Source organism: Octopus bimaculoides, chromosome 26 (genome assembly GCF_046866305.1).
Source record: "Octopus bimaculoides isolate indiv1 chromosome 26, ASM4686630v1, whole genome shotgun sequence".
Taxonomy (NCBI): Eukaryota; Metazoa; Mollusca; class Cephalopoda; order Octopoda; family Octopodidae; genus Octopus; species Octopus bimaculoides.
Window position 1 is genome coordinate 2395277 of NC_142953.1, and position 21182 is coordinate 2416458.

The window sequence follows — 21182 nt, forward strand, 5'->3', positions numbered from 1 at the left end:
AACTTGGCATTGAGGAGTACAAACAAGAAGAATGGAGTCTTTTCATAGACATCTCTAAGCGTAGTTTAAAATGTGTATTGTTGCACAACGGAAATGTGTATGGCTCTGCGCCACTCGCCCATTCAACTCTGAAGGAAACATATGAAGGAATTAAGTTGGTTTTCGAGAAGATACGGTACCATGATCGTAGATGGGTCATCTGCGTTCATTTAAAGATGGTGAATTTTTCCATGGGACAGCAATCTGGTGACACCAAATACACATGCTTTCTTTGCATGTGGGACCGTAGAGACCGAGTAATCCACTATGTTAAGAAAGACTGGTCACCTCGAACACATGGGGCTCCATGTAGAGCTGTCAATATATTGGAAGAACCTTTAGTTGAGCGAGATAAGGTTATTTTCCCCCACTTTGTACATCAAACTCGGATTGATGAAGCAATTCATCAAAGCTCTTGACAAAAATGGGGGAGTGCTTCAAATGTATCTTCAGTATATTTCCAAACTTGACGATTGAAAAATTTAAGGGAGAGATTTTTTGAGGAACCACAGATCTGTAAGCTCTTGAAGGACATAAATTTCGTGAAAACGATGAGCGAAAATGAAGCATCAGCTTGGCTAGCCTTTGCAGAAGTAGTGCAAAATATCCCTGAGAACCACAAACGTGAAAACTATAAAGACCTTGTTACTAACTTGATATCAAACTTTTCGTGGTATTGGCGCGAATATGAGCATCAAAATGCATTATGTTTTTAGTCATGTTGATCGTTTTCCTGAAAATCTCAGAGATGTTAGCAATGAAAAAGACGAACGATTCCATCAGGACATCAAGGAGATGGAAACTAGGTTTCCTAACTATAGCTCATTTCACAACAACATCATCATCATCATCACCCTCACCACCACCACCGCCACTGCTGCCACCACCACCGCCGCCACCACCACCACCACCACCACCACCACCGAGTGAGAGTAGGTTGTGGTGAAAGAGTACATCAAGGTTCGAAACCCACCTCACTACCGGAGCCTCGTGGAGCTTTAGGTGTTTTCACTCAATAAACACTCACAGCGCCCGGTCTGGGAATCGAAACCGCGAGTCCGCTGCTCTAACCACCATATATATATATATATATATATATATATATATATATATATATATATATATATATATATATATACATATACATATATATACACATATGCGACGGACTTCTTTCAGTTTCCGTCTACTAATGACAGAGAAAAAGACAGAGAGAAAGAAAGAGGAGCAGTTAAAAAAACACTAAAGCTAAAAAATATAGAGAGATAGATAGAGAAAGAGATAGAGAGAAACAGAGAGTTGAATAGCAAAATGTACGAAAGCGAGAGAGAGAGAGAGAGAGAGAGAGAGAGAGAAGTGCAACACGTCTGCTTTGAAATGAAAACGAAAAGGTAAAAAGTAGAAGACAAATGTTAGGTAAAACTATAAGAGAAGGAGGGGAGGAGAATAGAGAAGGATAGAGTAAGAGAAATGCGGAAAGAGGTTAAGGGACAAACTGTAAAGATAACAGTTATAAGGGAGTGAGGGGGAATGGGATAGGGTTGAGTGTTATAAGAACGATATATTATAACGTGAAAGAGAGGGGGAGAGGAAAGAGAGAAGGAGAGAGAGGCAAGAAGGGAGTGTTGAAAGATGAGATACAGTGTCAAAGGGGAGAGAATAAAGACAGAGAGACAGAGTGAGAGAGAGAGGAAAGAAAGAGAGGGAGAAGACCGAGAAAACAGACGATAAAAAGGGAATGAGGTGTGTGAAAACGAGAGAGATAGACAGAAAGAGCAAGAGAGAGAGAGATGTGTAAACAACCGATAGAATGAGGATGAGGTGAGTGAAGATGAGACAGAAAGAGAGAGAGAGTGAGAGAGGGAGGGTGATAGAAAGAGAGCGACAGATAGGGAGAGATTGAGAGAAAGAGTGCTTGAGAAAGAAGAGGGAAGAAAAGAGAAAGAAGTAGAAGAATGAGTGGAGTAGAGTTACAGGTGGTGGAGGTGGGTGTGTTCAGTAATAAAGGAATCAGAGGAGTTTATATTATGTTCGATATGAGAGAGAGCGATAGAATAAGAGAATCGGAATAGAGATAGCGATGTGTGTGTTTGTGTGTGTGTGTGTGTGTGTGTGTGTGCTTATGTGTGTGTGTGTGACTAGATGTAATGGATGGCGATTGAGTGTGTGACGGAATGAGAGAATAATGAAAACGAGCAGCGATAAGTGAATAAGAGATTTTGAGTGAGTGAGAGCGATAGATTAAGAGATATTGAGAGAGTGAGAGAGAGAGAGATAGACTAAGGGATATTGAGAGAGTGAGAGAGAGAGAGAGAGAGTGAGATAGATTTATAGACATTAAGCGAGTGAGGGAGAGAGAGAGAGAGAGAAATAGAAAGATTAAAACATATTGAGTGAGGGGGATAGATTACGAAATATTGAAGGCCTGAGTAAGAACGATAGATTAAGAGGTATAAAGAGAGTGAATGAGAGCGAAGAACTGAAATATATCGAAGGAGTTATGCAATAAGAAATGGTGACGGCATAACAGGGCGATTGAGGGAGTGAATGAGAGAGATAGAATAAGAATGAAATGAGGGCGAGATAGATAGGGAGGTTTAGAGAGAAAAGGGACGAGGGAACAGTTATAATTGTGAGTATATGGGAGGGATAAGAATGGGGGAAAGAGAGAGAGAAGGTGAGAGAAAAATCTAAGTTAATGAATGAATGAATAAGAATAATAAGGAAAGGAGACAGATTAGAGACGTGAGAAGCGGGAAGAGAGAAAGAGACGGAAAGGGAGAAGGGAAGAGACGTAGGAGAGACAGAGAGAGAGAGAAAAAAGGAGTAAATGAATGAATAAGAATAAGAAGGAAAGAAAAAAGAAGACAGAATGCAGACGAGAGGAGCGGGAAGAGAAAGAAAGGGAGAGAGAGAGAGGGACAGAGAAGGAGATAGAGAAAGGCAAAGTGGAATAGGCAAAACGTTAAACGATAGTGTGAGATATAGATAAAGTGTGAGAGAGGGATAAAGAAGGGGAGGTTAATTGATGCGATTCTCTCTCTCTCTCTCCATGTAGTAAACAGAAAGAGTCGCAGTGCAGGCTGCTGTAAACAGACATTTAAATGGAGAGATGAGAGATTGGTGAGAAATACTCGCCATAGTATTTCTTCTCTCATCTGTGCTGCTATCAACTGACCATCGTCCGTCACCTCCTGCGAAAATACAACCCCAGTGTGTTCTCTTTCAAAGGACAGGAGATATATCAGCGATATATGTATTGTATGTATTTATATACGTGTGTGTTTATGTAGGGTACGGTGTATATATATGTGTGTGTATATATGTATGTATATATATATAAGGGTACACTTGTTGTTCATCGTCGCATGTTTATCTGTTGAACAAAAACATTGATTGGAAAGGTCTATATACACACGTATATAGAAAGAAAAGAAAACATTAACGAAAACGAAATTCTTCGCACCAAAGACTAAACATTAACAACAACAATAATAATAATTGTTACGATTATTGTTATTATTATTATTGTTATTATTAATTATTGTCAATCGAATTTGGAATATTTGGCTTCTTTTAATTGACGTTTGATTTCTTTAATTAAGAAACGAAAGTGGATTTATTAAGAATCGCGAAAAGAAAAAGGAAAAATGTTTATCTGAATATGAAAGATGTTGACGATGTGTAGAAGAATGACTCGGATTGGATAAACAAGGAAGATTTTTTTGTAAAATAATTGTAGATAACACGTTCGGTGGAGATATTTTTCATTGAGATATATCATTGTCTTGAAATAATAACCCCCTAAAAATCTATGGCTTCAGACGAGAAGAAACTGTTGTCCGGTGCAAGTTATAAACCGGTTGTGAATGACTGCGACAAGTTGTTGGTGGCAAGCAATGGATGCGACGGTTGTATTTCAAACAATCGATGTAATAACATGACGAAAGCGGCCACTCATTGGTCGTCAGAACAATACGGTTCGAGGAGATGTGCTGGCAATTCATCTTATATGGTACCCACTTACCATTCGTTACCCATGGATATCATAAAACGCACTGAATACCCGCAGTCCTCCAGCCCCTGTCGGGGTAACGGTTTAACCGGGCACCACCACCACCATCATTATCACCACCATCACCACCACCATCTCACCACCAACAGCAACATCAACAACCTCAATAATACTCGTAGCCACTCCAATAATAAACAACACAGCGGTTGCCACCCGCAGAAGGTTCACACCGTACCCCAATACGGGTCGCCGCCGCCGTCGCTCAAGGACCGTAAAAGCTTCAAAAATGTGTTTGTGATCGGTTTTGCTTTTATGTTCGTCTACACAGCCTTCATGTCCCTTCAGAGTCTTCAAAGTTCTTTAAACACCGACGGAGGGGTCGGTGTTGTGTCACTTAGTTGTATGTACGCTTCTACCGTCCTCTCCTGTTTGCTTGCCCCATGGATTATCAGTAAACTAAAATGCAAGTGGACCATGGTGTCTGCTTTTATTCTCTTTTCTGCTTACTTCGCTGCTAATTTTTACCCTAAACATTTCATGTTAATTCCAGCAGGCATGATTCTCGGTCTGTTGACCGGACCGTTGTGGAGTGCCCAGGCTACCTTAGTCACAACGATGGGCATTATGCATGCACAAAGAATACACAATTACGACACAAATGCCGTCGTTAATAAATTCATGGGCATTTTTTATGCTTTCTACCAGAGTAGCCAAATTTGGGGTAACATAATCACAGCAACAGTTCTGTTTAACAACGACACCGTACAAGCTTATAACCCGGTTGTAGAGGTGTGGCGCAAAGCTGCTACCGCCCTCAACGAATCAACGGCTATCTCGGCCTACATTTATTCGCGCCCTTCCTCGCTATCGTATTCCTCACAGTTCACCTGGAAGAAATGCGGTGCTAAATTCTGCGACCTGCCGTTTGCCGACCCAGGTGCCGAATACCATGACTATAACCCCATCGTGGCCGGAATATCGGACGATTCTCGACACATGCTTCTTGGAGTTTACCTGATTTGCGGCATCATGGGTGCCATCATAATCGTGGCCCTCCTGGACAAAGAGGGCCAAAAAGAAGAGTCCTATGGCAACCTTTCGTCTCGTGAACTCTGCTTGGCCACCGTGCGAATGCTGTGCGACCCCAAATGCCAGTTGCTAATGCCGCTCGTCTTATTCCTCGGTTTGCAACAAGGATTTCTTTTCGGAGATTTTACTAAGGTAAACTTCACTTCGTTTCTTTGTTCTTCCTCTCACTACTACTTCGCCTCTTTTTCACTGTCATTCATTCACGAATCATTCATTCATTCATACATCCAGCCAGTCTGTCCGTCCGACTGTCTGCCAGCCCGCCCGTATGCCAACCTGACTGACATTCATTCAGTTGTTTGTATTAAAGCTCTTCTTCTCTCGTTTCTTCTCCTCCTTCTTCTTCTTCTTCTTCTACCGAAACCGTCGTCAAAGTTAATCGCTGTGATTTCGTTTGTGAGTATATGTGTATGTATGTGTATACGCGCGCGCGCGTGTTAAATATGTAAACACAATACAAACATACGTCATGATACTATATTTAAAGTTACAGCATTTCCAATTACATATGTGTGTGTATACAGATATGCTTGTGCATGTGTGTGTGTGTGTTTTCTGTTTCTTGATTTGATGACCTCGCCAGATTTTAGACGTGGGTCTCTTCAAAGCATATATTTATTTATGCGTCCCCTGTTGTCAAGTGTGCATGGTGTAGATTTCCCAGGTAAAGGGACTTGACAGATAAAGGGGTTCGACAGCTGATTTCCCTTTTTAAATGTTCCCTTTTATACCAGACCACGTTCCATATGCAGGGTCTCGCTTTCATTACCTACTACTAGCTACGGGTCTCCCCAGGTGACTGCGTACTCACTATACGTTACCTGTGGGTTTTCCAGATAACTAGGTACCTACTACATGTTAACTGTAGCTATTATAAGATGACTGGGCGTCTACTACATGTTAACTGTACGTTTTCCCATTACCGGGTTCTACTGCATGTTTGCTGTGGGTCTCCAGATGGCGGGGTACATACGATATGTTTGCTGCGGATCTTCAGATGAAAATGGGTCCAACGACGTGCATCAACTGAGGGTTTTCTAGAAATTGGGTCTTCCAACTTGCTGTTAGCTGCGAATCTCTAGAATAGGGCTTCTCAATCATTTAAAAAAAACCTTTGGGCCCCTTTTGATTTCTGTTTTATGAACTCTGAGTGAGAACACTTAGTCTAGAACAGCGCCTTTTAAACTTTTATCATTCATGACCCTATTTTTCGTCACGAGATTTTTCGCGACCCCAGGTATTAAATATGAAATAAAACATACATATAAATACATAAATCATTTATTTTTTTACTGAACAGTAGAGATATATAAAAAAAGTAGTTATATTATTTGTCAGTAGAGGCACAATGGCCCAGTGGTTAGGGCAGCGGACTCGCGGTTTCGATTCCCAGACCGGGCGTTGTGAGTGTTTATTGAACGAAAACACCTAAAACTCCACGAGGCTCCGGCAGGGTGGAGGCGAACCCTGCTGTACTCTTTCACCACAACTTTCTCTCACTCTTTCTTCCTGTTTCTGTTGTGCCTGTATTTCAAAGGGCCGGCCTTGCCACACTCTGTGTCACGGTGAATCTCCCCGAGAACTACGTTAAGGGTACACGTGTCTGTGGAGTGCTCAGCCACTTGCACGTTAATTTCACGAGCAGGCTGTTCCGTTGATCGGATCAACTGGAACCCTCGTCGTCGTAAACTGAAATTCAAGTGTTTGAATTTAATTTTCGCGACCCCAGCATTTCGCTTGCGACCCCATTTGGGGTCGTGACCCATAGTTTCAGAAGCGCTGGTCTAGAACAATGCTCCGTAACCCTTTTTCGCTTACAGTACACTTATATTGTTTTCAAAACTCGGCGGCACACCTGAACTAAAATATAACTAAAAATATAGGAAAAAAAAAATTATATTCAGGTTACACTGCGGCACACTTAGTATCGTCTCGTGGCATACCAGTGTGCCGTGACATACCGGTTGCGGAGCACTGCTCATTGATGACTGGGTTTCTGGATGGTAATGGTTTTTCTTTCTACAACCTGTTGACAGCCGTAGTATCAACAAGTTGTAAAAGTGGGCGCTCCAAGGTGAGAATCGGTTTTACAACCTGTTGATAGCTGTTGATGTCTGGGTGAAAATCGGTTTCATAACTGGATTTCTGGATTTCTGGATTAAAACAGGTTACGCAACCTGTTAATAGCTGTTGCTTTCTAGAATGCTGGTGGTGGTGGGGCTCCTAGTTAATTGAGAATTTCTCTGTGAAAATGGGTCTTGTTTCCTGTTGTTAGCTGCCGGTCCCTAGATAAATAGGTGACGATAACCAACAGGATTCTGTAAAGGGTGGCGTCACTTTGTGAGTTGTTGATGAATATGAGACCGCTCCATATAACAGGTGAGTCCATTGACATATTACTGCTGGTTGGTCACTAAGATTAGGATCTTGGGATCTTGTTAAGGGGTGTTTTCTGTGTTATTTGTCGGAGAGCTGTTCGTTACTGCTGTTATTATTTAGCTGCAAGTCAGCTCTAATGGAGTAGACCTATAAAAAAAAAATACGTTCCGGCCACGACCACCACCATCGTTTTTCTTTTCTTTTTTCTTTTTTTTTTCATTTTGTTTGTTTCAGAACGTAGTGATCTGGATTATATTATCCAGAGAATCAGACGATTGGGGAATGTTTTTTGAGGGAGATCTGGCTGTTGTTTCTAGTAAATAGAACAAACAACGAGAGGCCCCCCCCCGCTCATTAGTTTTCCATCAGCTGGGATCCTTACAACTTTTGACAGCGTTCCCTGTTGTTAGGGGTGTGTGTACGTGTGTATATATCTATATATTATCCATATAAATGTATGTAATATGTATACGTGTACGTGTATATGATATGTATAGCCTAAACGGAATTTCGTCTGTCTTTATGTTTTGAGTTCAAACGCCGCTGGAGGTCGACCTTGCCTTTCGTCGTTTCCGGGTTGATTAAATAAGTACCAGTTGAACACTGGGGTCGACTGAACCCGGAACTGTATCGTTGGGAAGGGAGCTTCTTACCACACGGTCGTACACACACACACATACGCACACACACACACACATACTCGAATTACAGGTACAACTCATTTTTGCTAGGTGAGTGGACTGGAGTAATGTGAAAAAAAAAATGTCTTGCTCAAGGACACGACGCGTCGCCGAGAATTGAACTCACGACCTTACGATCGCGAGTGGAATGCCCTAACCACTATGCCACGCGCCTTCAGTACACACACGGGTCTAGCATCGTGTATATAAACATGGTCTTATACCATACATGTTGTTAAATGCATGTATGTATATATTCCTCTCCCGCGCAGACGCAATCATGGCGGTGCAGTTTATGACGTCCGATTCATAATCACTAGGTCCTAGGGTCGATCCCAGCGCGTGTTGGTCCCTTTTTTTTTTTACAATTTTTCTTGAATTGTTGCAATTCCTGTGATTGAACTGGAGACGAAGGAAACTATAAGGAAGCCTGTCGGTTGGGTTGTATCTGTAATACAAAGTGTACAGTCTTGTCACACATGTCTCAACACTCATTCTGCCTCAGAATTAGAGGAAGGTTACACATGTCTTTGGAATACTCAACCACTTGTATCATCATCCTCATCATCATCTTCATCGTCGTCGTCGTCGTCGTTGTCATCATCTTCACCATCTTAATGTCATGTTACATATTAAGCATGTTACGTATATACACACTCGCTGCCATGTTATATAGCAATTCTATGTCAGTATAGACACCTGTCAGGTGTGTATTGTGTGTGTGTGTGTGTGTGTGTGTGTGTGTGTTACACCTGACTTCATGTTAAACATTGTTAATGCTTGTTTTCATATCGAGCTGCAATAAAAACAATATTACATTATACTAAAGGACTACTCAATACAGGCTGTGGAGTACATACTTATTGCACTTTTGCAAGATAGTGCGTTGACAGTGACTTCGAAGCTGAATATGTGTGTGTGAGTGTGTGTATATATATATGTATGTGTAGCTAATATAACTTAATAGTTAGGGTGTTGTACTAATGATTGCTAGATCTCAGGTTCAATTCTCGGACCAGGCAGTGTGTTGTGTTCTTGAGCAAAACACTTCATTTTGCATTCTTCAGTGCTGTGGTTCTCAACCATTTTCTTCCGATGGACTCCTTTAACATATACCTGCTAACACGGAACCCTAATACGAATCCCTAGCTCTAGCCTCGGCTGTGAACCTGGAACCTACCGGATGACCAATTATGGCACTTACGCAGCATACAACGCCAGCACCACCACCACCACCACCATCACCACCACCACCAACAACAACAACAACAACAACAACAACACTACCATCACCACCACCACCACCACCACCACCACCACCACAAATATCAGCAACACCATCACTGTTACCCATACCACTGCTACTAACACCACCACAACCAATCCATACCACTGTTGCCAACAGCATCAACGCTGACACCAAAGTCACTACTGTTACCAACACAATAACAGCATCACTAACACCACCACCACCAACAACAACTCAAACAAGATACTATATCCAGTCACACTCACTGTGGCTGTATCTGTTTAATGCTACCTTAAGTTAATATAACAGTGATTCATGCGACAAAGCTGAGAAAGAGAGAGAGAGAGAGAGAGAGGGAGAGAGAGTAAGAGAGAGAGAGAGAGAGAGAGAGAGAGAGAGAGAGAGAGAGAGAGAGAGAGAGAGAGAGAGTGAGTGCTATGATGATGTATTGATGTCAGTGATCAATAATGTTGATACAGCAGGTAATGACAGTCAGAAATATTCAATAATCACAGCAGGTGATGACAGCAAACTGTTTAGATTACGGTTACACAATATTCAGCCTTTATGCATTTGCACACACACACACACACACACACACACACACACACACACACACACACACGCATACACACACACATACACACACGGGCGTGGACAGAAACACAAAGACACACACAAACAGAGGCATACATACAGAAGCACAAACTGGTAGAGACACAGAGGCACAAAAGCACAGTCACATGCGCACACTCATTTACACACACACACACACACATTTATATATCCATACATGCATAAATGCATACATACAAACAAAAATACATACACCGTAGTTCACTCATTAAATTCATGATGACCAAACTGCACAAAGATGATAAAATGAAAAAAAAGAGACAAAGAGCTAGATAGAAATTGAGAGAAAGAGAGAGAAAACGACTGTCAGACAGACAGATGTAAATATATATATATATATATGTGTCTATATACACACACACACACACACACAGGTGTGGCCTGTGTGGTAAGAAGCTTACTTCTCAAGCACATAGTTCTGGGTTCAGTCCTACTGCATGGCACCTTGGGCAAGTATCTTCTACTATAGCCTCGGGCTGACCAAAGCCTTGTGAGTGGATTTGGTAGACGGAAACTGAAAGAGGCTTGTCTATGTGTGTGTGTGTGTGTGTGTGTGTGTGTGTGTCTGTATATTTGTGTGCGTGTGTCTCTGTGTTTGTCACCCCACCATCGCTTGACAACCTAGGCTTACAAGTCCTGGGGTTGACTAGTTTGACCAAAAGGCAGTGCTCCAGCATGACTGCAGTCAAATGACTGAAACAAGTAAAAGAATAAAAGAATATATATATATAAATTTAAATAATAAGGGTAAAAAAAATGCTATTAATTTGATTAATACCAATTTAAACCAGTGGCCTAGCATATTGAAAAAAATCTGAAGATTCAGAAAATTATATTACATACATATAAAAGGAATGACCACTAGGTGGACACCTAATATGCTAAATGTAGACCCCATATGGTCTGACCACTAAAGAAAAATTTTTCTCAAAAAAATTCGGCAGGGGTCTATATTTACCATATTAGGTGTCCACCTAGTGGTCATTCCTCTTATATGTGTATATATATATATATATATATATATATATATATATATATATATATATATATATATATATATATATATATAGATATATATTATCTTTATCTTATGATATTTACTTTGTATTATATTATACTTATTTATTATGCTTTTACTTATTAATTTTTCTATATGTGATAGTGGATTTTCATCGATGAGTTCATGAACCTTGGTTTCTTTTCCCTAAAACTATACATTTATATACATTTTATACTGTGAAACAATTTAATTTTAATTTTTAATAAATTGATTTTAATTGAGTTTTTACCGGTAATTCTGGATTTTTATCCTTAATATTATTATTATTATTATTATATATATATGTATATATATATATATATTTATATATATATATAGAAAGAGAGAGAGAGAGTAGTGTAGACAAGCATTTGGTGTTTTTTTTCTGTTTTTATCAAATAAGAAAGAGCTGTTTTTATATTATTAGTCTGGCTTTCATTTTGCCGTTCTCACTCAGCGCTTCCAGTGGCAACATGAAGCGAAAACAGCAGAGTTTGTATAAGAGTGCCGAGCTGTGACTGGTTAATCCTCATTTAGCATTCAGATTATCTTATCAAATGTAATCCCTGTTTATCCACATTGTTTCGAATTAATCTTGCTTTACATTACATAGCTTTGAGATTTTCATGATGGCATTGTTTAGTTTTAAAATGGCATTATAGGGTTGGTGTGAGAGGCCAGCTCTAACTGGTTTGAACGTAAAACAATTGGGGCATTTAATATTATGCATAAAAAGCTTGCTTCCCAACCACAGATATGAAACATGATGGCAAAATACCAGAGCTGGCTGTAATTGAGACAACCTTGACATCTTGGTTTGTTTATATTTTGCAGTGGTTTGCTGGTATTAATAGATAAACATAGATTTTTAAGGTTCTCATTTGTTGATAATATGACACAATCAACAAATTGTTATAATTAGCAAAGAGATCTTAACTAAACTATATTTGATAGGATTGTATAAACTGTATATAAACATGTGTGTATATGTATACGCATGTCTTCATCATTATTTCACATCCACTTTCCATCCTGCCATGGTTAGGATGGTTCGACAGGGAACCAGCAAGCTGTAGGGCTGTATCAAGCTCCAATCTGACCTTTGGCATGGTTTCTAAGGCTGGAGGCCCTTCCTAATGCAAACCACTTTACAGAGTGTACTGGGGGTTTGTGAGGTTGCTATGTAACTTGCAAGACAGAAGAAAGGGCCGAGAGAAAGAAAACAGCTCCCACTACTAAGAGGTTGGGGTGTAGGACTCATGATCATGAGATTGTGGTTTCAATTCCTGGACTTCTTTGAGCTTTTAACCTGACTGATTAGGTTTAATTAATTACTGGGTGAATTTATTTGCATATGTCTGCGTGTATACATATGTGCATGCATGTGTCTGTATACATGCATTTGTGTGTGTGTGTGTGTGTGTGTTGTGTATATATAGATATATCTCTGTATCTCTGTATGTATGTATATATATGTGTGTGTGTGTGTTTATGTGTTTCTTATTCCCGCTTTCTCATTACATATACATATACATACATGCATATACACACACTCACACACACACAACACACACACACACACACACACATATATATATGTACATATATATATATGCGTGTGTGTTGCTGTGTGCATGCATACAAATTCAAGTGTGTGTATATATATATATATGTATGTATGTGTATATATATATATATATATATATATATATATATATATACACATATATGGTAGTGCATATGTGTTTATGCACATCATTCACATACACACTTACACAAGTACATGCGCACACACACACACACATACAGAGTCACCCTCTAAACCTCCTCCCCTCCATCCTGACACCCACAATCACTTCAGTGAAAAACAACATCCTCCTGTGCAGCTGATGCAGCAAGTGGGTTGCTGTCAGGGGAGGGACAAAAAACAAAACAGGTATATATATATATATATATATATATATATATATATATGTATGTATGTATCTATGTACATGTGTGTGTGTGTATATATATATATATGTATATGTATATATATATATATATATATATATATATATATATATATATATATATATGTATATATGTATGTATGTATGTATGTATATATATTTGTTTATATATATATACATACATATATATAAAAATATATGTATGTATATATGTATATGTGTGTGTATATATATATATATATATATATATGCACTTCCAACTCAGTGAAGATACCTGCTCATTCCCTCTCTCTCCCTGTTTCTCTCTCTCCCTGTTTCTCTCTCTCTCCCTGTTTCTCTCTCTCTCTCTTCCTCTTTTTCTCTCTCTTTTTGTTGTGTGATGAATACAGGGAAAAAAAAAGCTATTTATCTAATTAATTAGCAGCCACGCTTCTGACATTATAGGTCCTGTGTGTGATAATGATAATGTTGATGATGTTGATGATGGTGATGATGATGAGGAAGATGATGATAATGATGATGATGATAGTGGTGGTGGTGGTGGTGGTGGTGGTGGTGACAGCTGATGATGACAATGTGAATGATGATTCTGCTGCTGCTGATGATTATGACGATGGTAGTGGTAGTGGTGTTGGTGGTGGTGATGATGACGATGATGATGATGGTGACGATGATAATGAAATTCAACAATTTCGCACTCTTCCATTAACTTCAAACACTATAATGGAAGAGAAACAACAAATAAATAAACAAACTAAAATAAAATAAAAAACAAAAATCCGATTGCTATTATTATTATTATTAATCCAAGTTTATAGTTTTTCCCCTTCCCCACCTCACCAACCTTCCTTCTCTCTTTCTTTCATTCTTTGTTTGTTTGTTTGTTTCTTTCTTCCTTCCTTCCTCACCATGGCCAGCCATTTTAACATTGCCACTGTTTAACCCCGGTGTCTTATAGAGAAGGGAGAACCTCTCTTTTGTCTTTATTGTCTGCGAAATTAATTGGTTCCAATCATTCTTCATGTTTGTGTAGTCATAGGTGTGGGTTGTGGTCAGGAGAAGGTTAGCTTTTTTAACCCATGTGATACTGGGTTCTCAGCCCCACTGAGCGCCACCTTGTCATATTCTGTGTCACGCTGAATCTCTCCGAGAACTACGTTATGGGTATGCACATTTGTGGAGTACTCAGCCACTTGCACGTTAATCGGAACCTTCATCGTCGTAACCAATTGCTAGTTATAGGATGAGGGCGGCGGAGGTTTGAAATAACAGTTTAAAATTTTGCCACAAGGGCAGCCATTTTGGGGGAGGGAGAGGATAAGTTGACCCCCAGTACTCAACTGGTGCTTAATTTATCGACTCTCGAAAGGATGACAGACAAAGTCGACCTCGGCGGAATTTGAACTCAGAACGTAGCGGCCGACGAAATACCGCTCAGCATTTCACCTGGTGTGGTAACGGTTCTGCCAGCTCGTCACCTTTATGATAATAGTAATCGTTACTAATATAGGCACAAGGTCCGAAATTTTGTGGGAGGGGTCCAGTCGATTAGATCGACCTCAGTACATAACTGGTGCTTATTTAATCGACCCCGAAAGGATGAAAGGCAAAGTTGACCTCGGCGGAATGTAAACTCAGAACATAGTAACAAAATACCGCTAAGCATTTCGCCCGGTGTGCTTAACGGTTCTGCCAGTTAACCGCATTTTGGAGGTTTGAAACAACGATACAGCATTAGGTAGGCAGTTTGTTAAATGGAACTTTTATTAATCGATGCCAAAGAAAAAAAGGAGGGGGGGAAAGATTACGATGCTGTAAAATTGGATAATCATACAGCGTGTGAATTAATGTGATTGGGAAAAACTGGCGTTGATAAAAACTGTTTGTTTATTGTCGGTTGTCGATGTGAATTCCTGCAGAATTACGGTGGAGGTAATAGACAGGTCTGGACTTAATTGGAACCATAATGGACACGGCTTTAATTACTTTGTTTGCAAATGTGGCACAGATTAACTTGGAAATTAACTCAATAAACACAAATTAATACAAGAATAACACGGGGTGAGGTGGCGGGTGGGTGGCGGTGGGTTTGGTATTGTTTACTAACCTTTATTGAATAACATGGAATTGAAAGAAGAAGACAAAGAAAACCAAAGACCTTCCGATTGATTAGATATTGGCCTTTAGATTGTGTCTTGAACGATAATCGATTAATCTATTTATCTTCGAGAGATTAACATTTGTTATAAGGGATCGATTCGCTCTTCATATTTCAATCATTTAGAAATACGTTCAGATGTTATTATGGGCTTCTGTTCTGCTAAATCTGGGGGTGGTGGTGGTGGTGCGGGGGTGGATTGGAACGATTGGGGTAAACGGTGGTGGTGGTGGTGGTGGGGAGCTGGCACAAAGCATTAGGTAAAGAAAGGGACCATCTAAATTCGACGTTTCGGCTTCAACCGTCTGATGGAGGAGAGCGAGTCGAAACTTCGAAGTCCCTGTCAAGCTTTCCCTTGAAAGTCTGGGGTATGGGTGGGGTACCATTTTCAAGAAAATTAGGTAAAGAAAGCCATTGCTTAGGTCGGCAGTGACTTCGAAGTTTCGGTTTGTTCGCCTTCATCAGTCGAAGCTTCGAAGTCACTGCCAACCGATGTTTATTTTGTAAGTAAATGACTGAGGTACGGAGTTAAGTGGAAATTCCAACCTTGTCGACTATACTTGCTAACGAAAATAGTTTTATTCGTTATATATATAAGAGCAGAAAGACCGCCGTCCGGACGGTTTTCTGCTAACCCCTTGATAATAGTTTCGCATTTGATTCCCAATTCTAATAGCTTTTATATTTTACGTCTAATCATTTCTTTGTATAAGAGCGATCACTTGTTTAGCAAGTATTTCTTTCACTGTTGTGGCTTCAGAGTGTATAGGGATTAAGGAGAAAGAATTTTTCCGAAGGAGTGGAGAGAAAAGTTTTGGAAAAATTCCTCAGAACTTTCAGGAAGATGTGTATCTTTCAATGAAAATTTATACAATTCCCTTTCAAACGGCACAGACCTGTTCCCTGACAAAACTTCGCGAAAGTAATGCAAGCACGAAGATTTGTCAGTGAACAGCAAACACACACACACACACACACACACACACACACACACACACACACACACACATACACGCACACATACACACACACGCACACACACACGCACGCACACACATATATATACATATCAAGTGTGGTTTCCAATAAGTTGTTTATTATCGATGCTGGACATCTTTGTATTGTTTCCCATTTACGCTGTCTCCACTTAGTCCCATATCTTTCCCGCTCGATGATAATGGCTGCTCTGCGTTAATTATATTTACAACTTATGATATACGCGGCCGCCCTTGAAATATTAATGCAGTTAACAAACTGCGAACAATGGGCGAAAGCCGGGAAGACTTTCTCTCTCGGCCATTAAACATTAACAAGTTGCTGCGGTGGGAGACGTCTTCGCCGCCCTCGCCACCACCACCACCACCACCACCACCACCTCCGCCACCGCCACCATCCTCGTCATCGTCATCGTCGCCATGGTCATCATCAGGCTTAATCATGGACATCATCTCCGCAATCTCCATTAATCATCATCATCATCATCATCATCGTCATCATCATCACCATCATCATCATCGTCATCATCATCATCATCTTCATCACAACCATCATCCTCGTCCATCGCCATCATCATCATCATCATCATCATCATCGTGTTCCGTGCCATCTTCCTTGTCATCATCATCATCATTGCCATCATCATTAGCATCATCGTCATCATCACCATCGCCATCATCATCATCATTGTCATCATCATCATCGTCGTCGTAATGATTATTGCGGTGTTGGCCCGAAGCTATACTAGAAGACACTCGCTTAAGATGCCACGCAGTGGGACTGCACCCGGGACCATGTGGTAAGCAAGCTACTTGTCACACAGCCACTCCTGCGCCTATATATATATATATATATATACAAACGCACACACACATATATGTATGTGTGTGTGTATCTGTGTCCCCCCCCTCCACCACTGCTTGTCAACCGGTTTTAGTGTGTTTATGTTTCCGTAACTTAGCGCTTCGGCAAAAAGAAACCGATAGAATTAGTACCAAGCTTTAAAAAAAAAAGGAATTGTACAGGTGTCAATTCGTTCGACTGAAAAATTCTTCTAGGCGGTGCCCCAGCATGGCCGCAGTCTAATTACTGAAACAGTTAAAAAATTAACGATAAGACCACGTATTCGGCAAGAACGAAGCTGTAGAGTCAAATTTAATCAACCCCCCTCCTTCTCTCCTCTTTCCTATTATGTAACTGGACCCCTTTCCACCACCCCGCCCCCGCCTTTCTCCGGAAGGATAAACCGACCTCGTCGAGGTTTGAACTCAAAGCATGAAACAACGTGATTCAAAACTGGTTCACCCCACCCCACCCCGCGCCACTCTGCCGCACCTTTGTGTCTTTGGTCGGGGCGGGGGAAGGGGGCGAGAGCAGTGGGGGGGCAGAGAAGAGGGAAATACTTTAGACGAATGACTTCAGAAAAAAAAAAAAAAAGATTATTCATGTCGACTCTAATTAAAATAATCGTTAATGAAGGTAGTGGTGGTGGTGGTGGTGTTTAAACAACATTGTTGAGATCCAGAACGAATCGCAGAAGGTTCTCGACTCGCTTACGGAAAGCGACTTCCAGGCTGGAGTCCAAAAGTGGCCGGAACTCTGAGACCAGTGTAGTGCTGCGCAAGGGGACTATTTCGAAGGGGATGGTGTTAAAACTTAGGTAAATAAGTTGTTTTTTTTATTAAACATAACTAATCTGGGTCCCTTTTGATACCGCGTCGTAACTATAACTCTTTCTCCTAAAAGAAGAAGAAACTCTTTAAAGACGAAAGTAACGAAAAACAAAGAAGTCATAAAAATGTAAACTGAAATAAATGCAAAGAGAGATGCTGAAGTGAATTGTAAATAAATAAATAAATAAATAAATAAATAAATAGGTTTAAAAATACGTAAATGTGTTAGTGAATAGATAAATATATGGTAGATAAATAAATAAATAAATAAAAGGCAGGGATAAAATAAAATAGAAAGAAAAATAGATGAGTGGACGAAAAATAAAGTAAATAAAAATAGTTAAATAAATATATAGATAATAAAATAGATATAAAAATATAGAATAGATAAATAAGTGCTCAAATAAATGAATAAATAAATAGGTAAATGATGGGTATACAAATAAATAAGATAAATAAATCAATGAGAGAAATAAATAAAAATTTTCTCTGGCACCATTAAGCAGGAAAAGTGGATGGCGGAATGATTACGCAGTTTAAGGGGATGGGGAGAAGGACCATGGTAGGAAGTACCTTCATTCCAACCACCACGTGTGTGTGTGTGTGTGTGTGTGTGTGTTTATGTTTTCATCACCGTCCGCTCACTTATCCCGGCAACTTTTTTGCTCTTGACGCCACCAAAAGCAAACAATCTTATCGTTAAATAGCGCGAAATTGTTATGACTTTTGGCTGGTAACTGATGAGGGGTGAACATGTTCACGTCTTGTCTGATTCCTTCATGTGTTCCTTTGTCGTCCTTCTGCGTAGTTTTTTACTCTTATACTCGTATATGGCTGTGTGGTAAGAAGCTTGATCCATTTGACTAAAAATTCAAGGCGGCGCCCCAGTATGGCCACAGTCTAATGACTGAAACAAGTAAGAAGAATATAGAATAAAAAATAAATTCTTTTCTACTCTAGGCACAAGGTCCGAAACTTTTTCGGGGGTGGGGACAGTCGATTAGATAGATCCCAGTACGCAACTGGTACTTAATTTATCGATCCCGAAAGGATGAAAGGCAAAGTCGACCTCGGCGGAATTTGAACTCAGACCGTAACGGCAGACGAAATACCGCTAAGCATTTCGCCCGGCGTGCTAACGTTTCTTATTTCTGTATTGCCCACAAAGAGCTAAACACAGAGGGGACAAACAAGGACAGACAAAGGGATTAAGTCGATTACATCGACCCCAGTGCGTAACTGGTACTTAATTTGTCGATCCCGAAAGGATGAAAGGCAAAGTCGACCTGGGCGGAATTTGAACTCAGAACGTAGCGGCCAAATCCACTCACAAGGCTTTTGGTTGGTCTGGAACTTTGATGGAAGTACCCAGCATGCCATGCAGTGGGACCGAACCCGGAGCCATGTGGTTAGGAAGCAAACTTCTTACCACTCAGCCACACCAGCGGCTACACAAACACACACACACACACACACACACACACACGTTTGTGTGTGTGTGTGTGTGTGTGTATTGGATTAACTGAGGTTAACTTTCACAAACTTCCACTTCCACACAGGAATCTCTTCTTTTGCACTTGAATTATATAATTAGAACAAACGAGCAGATTAACTCATTCCGATCCAGCTTTTCCCCCCCACGGGTCTAATAGATTCATAACCGTTATCTCTAATTAGGCTCGCAGGTAATTAAATTAACTAACTAATCCTAAAAGAATCTTTCCCAACGGAATATTTGATATGCACATATATGTGTGTGTGTGTGTGTGTGTGAGAGAGAGAGAGAGACAGACAGACAGAATTCTGTTCAATTTCTCCCTTTCTTTGAGGGTCTGTGAAGTTAATAGGCACAGCTTCTATTTCCAGACCAAACTAATTGATAAATAATAATAATAATCATAACACTGATAGTAGTAATAGTGAAACTAATAACGATATATTAATCCTTTCTGTTATATGCACAAGGCTTGCAATTTGTTGGGAGGTGAGTAAGACGATTACATCGACCCCAGTGCGTCACTGGTACTTAATTTATCGATCCCGAGTAGAGATGTCTTTTTTGAGGGCATAATTTAAATTTTAATCATGATAATAATGTGGAGCTTTAGGTGTTTTCGCTCGATAAGCATTCACAACGCCCGGTCAGGGAATCGAAACCGCGATCCTACGACCGCGAGTCCGCTGCCCTAACCACTGGGCCATCGCGCCTCCGCATTTAGCCGGAGAGTTAAGATGTACTGTTGAAATCAGAAGAATCACTAACCTCGAGTTATAAACATATATATTTATATAAAACACGAGTGAGCTACGAAGTAAATCTCCGCTCATAAATCTTGATAATGAATTGAATTGTTCAGTGAAGCGAAAGACTGGTGATTTCAAACCAGCGAATGGCCGATCGGTCGGTCGGTCGGTCGTTGTTGCCTTATGGAACACTTTGTACAAGAAAAGCTAACTCGCTCTTATCTCTATAGGTAAGCCGGCCGTAAATAGCTGATTTATAAGGTTCTTATCGCCGTGGCTTTGTTTATAACCCTTTATGTTAACCCCTGTTATATTCAGTTCTTTTATGTACGGAAGTAGACAAGAAGGAGGCGAATTGCTGTTGTTGCTTGTAGAACGTTGCAACGAAGGATATTTCCGTAGAGTTTGTTCGATTTTGCTACCGAAGTGAACGTTGCATTTTATGCTTTCGGGATCGATAAAAAAAAAAGAGCATTAAATCCAGGAGGGTGAATAAGAGGAAAGAACACACACACACACACACACACACACAGAGGCAAGGCCGTGGTTACATGATTAAGAAGTTCGCTTCTAGACCACATGGTTCGAGGTTCAGTCTCACTGAGTGGTACCTTGGGCAAGTGTCTTCTACTATAGCCTTGGGCCGACCAAAGTCTTGTGAGTGGATTTGGTAGACAGAAACTGTGTGTGTGTGTCTGTCTGTCTAGAGTAGAGGCTTCACGTCTCACTATCATAAAGTAGCATATATATACATATATATTGTATATATATATATGGTGGTTGTCTACTCCTTAAACAGAGTTTGACCACCTCCTGCACCTACACCTTAGCCCTTTCATGGCGTCTGATGTGGCTTTTTAAACCAGACAGTGTTTTGAAAAAACACCCACACAGATTGCACCTCTGATTTGCACTACCAATACCTGCAAGTAAGTTCTGCTCATTGTGGATCCTAACATGTCTTTTAAGACCCCCATTGGATTTGCAAACCCTCTGGCACACACCACATTCAAACGTGTGCACAGACATATAA

General features: G+C 40.3%; 1 protein-coding gene across 1 annotated transcript in view; it reads left to right on the forward strand.

Annotated features, from left to right (window-relative positions):
- Nucleotides 1-3036: 3036 nt before the first annotated feature.
- The window catches only part of LOC106877691 (N-acetylglucosamine transporter UNC93A), a 33546-nt gene continuing 15400 nt past the window's right edge, over nucleotides 3037-21182 (forward strand). The window contains exon 1 of the mRNA XM_014926638.3: nucleotides 3037-5275. Coding sequence (XP_014782124.1) covers nucleotides 3854-5275 — 1422 coding nt within the window. The 5' untranslated portion in view covers nucleotides 3037-3853. The remainder of the gene's footprint in view (nucleotides 5276-21182) is intronic.